General features: G+C 42.8%; 1 protein-coding gene across 2 annotated transcripts in view; it reads left to right on the top strand.

Annotated features, from left to right (window-relative positions):
• ncor2 (nuclear receptor corepressor 2) overlaps positions 1 to 5,189 on the top strand; it is a 145,108-nt gene that overhangs the window by 120,891 nt on the left and 19,028 nt on the right. For both annotated transcript variants that reach the window (XM_015370063.1, XM_015370061.1), the window contains exons 28-33: positions 745 to 895; positions 984 to 1,127; positions 1,279 to 1,371; positions 1,461 to 1,678; positions 4,169 to 4,496; positions 4,586 to 4,786. In XM_015370063.1, coding sequence (XP_015225549.1) covers positions 745 to 895; positions 984 to 1,127; positions 1,279 to 1,371; positions 1,461 to 1,678; positions 4,169 to 4,496; positions 4,586 to 4,786 — 1,135 coding nt within the window. The remainder of the gene's footprint in view (positions 1 to 744; positions 896 to 983; positions 1,128 to 1,278; positions 1,372 to 1,460; positions 1,679 to 4,168; positions 4,497 to 4,585; positions 4,787 to 5,189) is intronic.

Here is a 5,189-nt window from a genome sequence, read left to right as displayed (position 1 = left end):
GTGACCACGAAACCGTGAACCGAACCGAACCGTGGATTTTGTGAACCGCTCCACCCCAAATGCTCATGTATACATAACACAGAAGTTTTGTTCCAGGTGTTCATGGATACACGCTAATAATAAATACTAAGCTGCAGCTACAGATATATACCACCCTTAATAATGGTGCGTAATCACCATAGTTTTTTTTTTCTTCCACACACGGATATTTAAAGGATACCTGCTCCTCTGGAAGCTTTTTTTTTTTTAGTTTGCTTTGGTTGTCTGTTGTTCTCTGTTTGTTGTTACGCTCTCTGTTTTCTGTCCCTCATGTCTCATACAGACGTGAAACTAGACTTCTAGGAATTGGTGTATTTCTTCTGTAGTCTATATTTTTTGCCGTTATGTTTTATTTCCTCTTTTCATGCATGCTTTCCTGTCTGTCCTCTTCTATCTCCCCTTAGCTCTTATCCCCTTTTTCTTTCCCACCTCCCTCTTTGTCTCTGTTGTATATGATTTTACTCCCTTAATCATTTCCAATAAAGTTTCATATAAAAGTACCAAGTAGAACCTTATCATCCAGCTTTGGGACATATAGTCCCAGAGCTACATCTGCAAAGCAGGGCACAAAAATCGTGATCTTCACCTGTCGGAGGGGTGAAAAAAGTGAAGAAAAATCAAAATAAAACAATTGGACTCAATTAAAGAAACAATTTAACTATTCGGGGTTTTTTTCATGCCTCTCTTCTTCTCTCATTATCTCAGGGGACACCCGCAGATGTGCTGTATAGAGAAACTATATCACGTCTAATCTCAGAGGACAGATCCGGCCAAGGCGACAGGGAGCGGGACGAGGCACCGGCTAAAGGACAGGTCCTCTACGAGGGCGTCAGCGGGCAAATCGTCAGCTATGACCGTGAGTTCATGAGCTCTACCTAATATCCATTTACTAGCCGTTGAATTGCTCCTAGAAAACTCTGCATCTGTCTGAATGAACATTACAGCGCCGCCATCTCAGACTCCCAAAGAAGACAGCCGAGGTTCAGGACTGTCTGGAGAAATTCTGAGCATGAAGCGGTCTTATGATGCCATGGAAGGAGGCCGAGGGCTGCCGATGAGAGACTCCATGTCTGCTGCCAACTGTGAAGGTCAGAGCGGACCTGATTAAACACCTCATTTCCTTAATGAGATACAGTATGACTGTATCCTGTTTAGGCAGACCTCAATCTGAGCCAAACATGGTTTTATCAAAGAAATAGCCTTTTTCCAAACCCTTCTTTCATCATATCCGTGTCTCAGGTCTGGTCGGTCGTGCCATGCCTTATGACAGAGACAGCCCACATCGCACACCGTACAAAGATACTCATCATATCCGAGGCTCCATCTCACAAGGTATAATTCTTTAAGGCGTATTAAAAAGGTGTGACCCACAGCTTAGTTGTTCACATGAAACTGGCATTAATGCACCCTCCTGATTTCAGGTATACCTCGCCATCTAGACGCCCAGGATGCCTACATGAGGAGGGAAGCTAAGCAGATAAGGCGAGAGGCCTCCCCAACACGTGGCCCCGGTTCTCTTTCTGACCCGATGAAAGGCAGGGAGACCATTGTGCCCACAGTGAAGGAGGCCGGACGCTCCATACACCTCATTCCAAGAGATGAGCTCAGACAATCTGCCAAGGAGGGCAGCATATCACAGGTGAGCTCTTTATTACAAATTCCCCAGCTGTCCATCGGCTTTGGCGATAATCAGATCAACCAAAACACAAAAGTCCCTGAGCTTTTTAGCTTTGGTCTATGAACACACCGTTAGAACTCAAAACGAACCCCCGGCCACCGACTAAATCATGGCTAATTGTTACACAGATTTATCGCCCCCATCTTTAAGAATGAAGTCAAGATTATACTAGGTGGAGATTTTTTTTTTTTTCATCTACTGGATCCAGAAGAGAAGTCTGACTGAATAATGGGTGGAAATGTAAACAAAAACATCCCTGTTATTGAAGTAGGACCTTTTTGACAAACTCTGAAACAGTTTCATAGAGGGAAAACAATTCTTTCTAGCTGAACATCCCCAGCTTTTAATTTAATTTCAGTTAGTGTTTTTAAAAAACCACTTTCACACAGTGAGCAGTGGCTAAAGTAACCGCTGATTAACGGTGTGTAACCTCCGGTTGGGAAATTTCAGCTGGATTTGTAAGAAATGTTTCAAGACTAAATTAGACTTATACTTGCAGGGTGGATTTTGCCTTGTCTTGAACAACATTTATGTATAAAATAAAATAAAAAAACACCCTAATATCAAATTTCAAAAGTGCACTATTTTACATTACTGGCAGAAATACTCCTCCAATTTTCAAATCATCTTATTTATTTTGACTAATTAGGGGTTACACACTATTTTAAAATATGTTTTCAGTTACTTTTAGATCAGTTTAAACTAGGGCTGGGCAAATTATTGCATTTGCAATATAATAAAACAAAACACAATCAAATCACTTATTTTCACAATCGAGTAGGACTCTAAATTTCTCCCTCCAGCCCTTTAGGTGGTGATTAAATGCTTGTATTGGGTTTGTCGCCACACAGAAAGCTAGAGAGAGTGGTAGCTAGCTCACAGATCCATGTATGCAAGAAGAAATGATAACTTTTTCGCCTAATGATTACAACGAAGTCCTGCAACAATGAACGCTGGGCAAGCAAGTTCTCAAAACCCGAAAGACTTGGGGAGAACCGTCTACAAGCCTGGGGTTAGTGCAAAGGAAAATCAAGGAAAAAAAATTGCAAATTTGGTGAAAAATAATCACAATTTAGATTTTTGGCAAAAATGTTTAGCCCTAGTTTGAACAGTGATTATAAGTCTTGAAGCACAACGATGTCCAGCATTCTGAATGGATGCTTCTCACATCAACAGTTGCTACACTTGGACCGTTCTAATCTATGGAAATTTAGTCAGTCTTATGCTACGTTCAGAAGGCAAGCAGCAGGAGCAACAAAAACGCAAGTTTAGTTCTGACTTGGGCTAAAAAACCTCTGCTGCTCCAGCTGCTCCGTCGAAGTAGGTCTGCTGCACGTTTGGTGGATCTACCCGATCCCTTCTTTGCCTGTAACAATGGAAGCTAGATTTGCTGTCATCAGTGGGTAAAAACTAGCTTTAATATGTTTTGAAGTCAGAAAGTCCATCTGAAAATTTCATCAGTGCAATAAGTTCATCCAGATTACCATCCTGCCTTCAAATATTATTTTACTTTCGGAGCTCAGACCCTCGTACACCGGCGCTGCTCTGTTACTGGGAATCCCCTTCAACAGCAGCCTCTGGCCCGGTCGCCTCTTCGCGGTTTGCTGCTACTATTCGCGGCAGCTGAAAGTAGATGTTAGCGTTTTTCGTGTACGTAATCCAAACTGCAGGCACCCGAATAATAAAATCGAACATGTGCTGCCAGCAGATTTCGGCACTTTAAGTTAATTTAGAAGTTAATTAACTGTTTCAGAGGGGTGGTCATAGTGATCTGCATCAGCAGTGCTGTGTCTGACTCCCTACCAGCTCCAAGATCAGCTTCTCTGATTGGTTGATGTGACGCGTTGAGCAGCAAAAGTTTAATTTTTCCAACTCCAGCACCTGCTGCTTTCGCAGCGCATCCAGCGCGTCAGAAGCTCATGACTCACTGCCCCTGCTGCTCCAAATGCGCTGCGGGACGTTTTGTTGCCCCTTGATGCACCTAAACCATTGACTTTGCATGTAAACTAGCTGCTTCTGCTGCTTTAGGTTTGAACATTACGCCTCATGCTTCTCACTAATTATAAGATCAGATGTTTCAGCTCTTTTATATGGACATAATACCCAAGAATAAAGTATGAACAACGAATGATGAGAAACACCAGGGTCCAAAAGCGGGATAAATACTGTTTGGTGTTTGTCCGTGCTTAAGATATATTAAAAATGTATCAAATGTAACGGGGATTTTCTGTTTTTTAGATATTTTTGAGAAACAATTTTTAGGGGAAATTATTGCTGGATGCTCTGTGGGAGATTTATTCCACCTCCTCTGTTAGTTATGGTTTGTTTATGGAAAAGTTGGGATTCAACAAGAAATGAGAGGCTTGCAGTTTTTTGATTGGTTACAAAACGTGAAATTAAAGCAAACCAAGAAGCTGCATTTGCTCATGATCTTGTTGTTTCTGTCTGCAGGGAACAGCTGTAAAGCAGGACCCCGGCGGTTCGGGGAAACGCCACGATGTCCGCTCCATTATAGCCCCGTCCTATCACAGCCCGACCCCCCACCTGGAGATGCGTCCCGACAGGAGCCGGTATGAAGAAGGACATAAGGGTCGGCCTAGCGCAGTGGTCAGCACAGCTAGCCCCATACCGCGCTCCTCCCCGCTCACTCTGGCGTCAGAGCAGGGAGGCAAAGCCCATCAAAGCCTGATGGGTTATGAGGAGAAAGGTGCTATTAGGACCCCTTATAGCAGCTCACACCGTGGATCCCCTCTGCCCCGGGAGGCAAGGCAGCATGATGGTGGGTTTATCAAACACATGGAGCATTCTTAGTCTATCCCTTTGTTTTTAGCATTAGGATAACTTAAATTTCTCTTTCTTGTGATTCAGGGTCTGGAAAGAATTCCTCTCAGGAGCGTAAAGCCACACCGATTCCCAGAGAGATGAGGGCCACCAAGTCGCCTCTCACCTCCGTGGCAGATCAGCAGGCCTATGAGCGGCTGATCCCTGGCCTGGCAGCTTCAGACATGTACCGCATCCCCCTAACCTTCGATCCTGCAGCGCTGCCTCGAGGTATCGCCATCGACCCAGGTACATCCAGAGGAAAGATTACCACACCATAGCTCAGCTTTGATTTTAACCCCACGAACACAGTTAAAACAACTCATCTTTAGGGATATGATCACTAATGCTTGTTCATTATTTGCTTTTAACAAACATATTTAGTTTCTTGTAAATTTTCCAAACAGATTTTCATTATATTTTTTAACTTTTATAGATTTTGTTTTGTCACTAACTTCAAACTTAAGTAAAAACAGCATTCAGGGTCACAGACTTGTGAGCTAGGATCTGCTCTATTTGCAGAGTTCCCGCGAGTCCTTAAAAAGTCTTAAAAGGCATTGAATTCTTCAAAATAAACTAAGGCCTTAATTGGTATTAAAATGTCTTAAATTAGTCTTTAGTAGGTCTTAATTAAAAAAACCCATCATAAATA

Source organism: Cyprinodon variegatus, unplaced genomic scaffold (assembly GCF_000732505.1).
Source record: "Cyprinodon variegatus isolate N-32 unplaced genomic scaffold, C_variegatus-1.0 Scaffold41, whole genome shotgun sequence".
Classification (NCBI taxonomy): Eukaryota; Metazoa; Chordata; class Actinopteri; order Cyprinodontiformes; family Cyprinodontidae; genus Cyprinodon; species Cyprinodon variegatus.
Note: the sequence above shows the minus strand (reverse complement) of the source record. Positions and strands in the feature narration are given on the sequence as shown.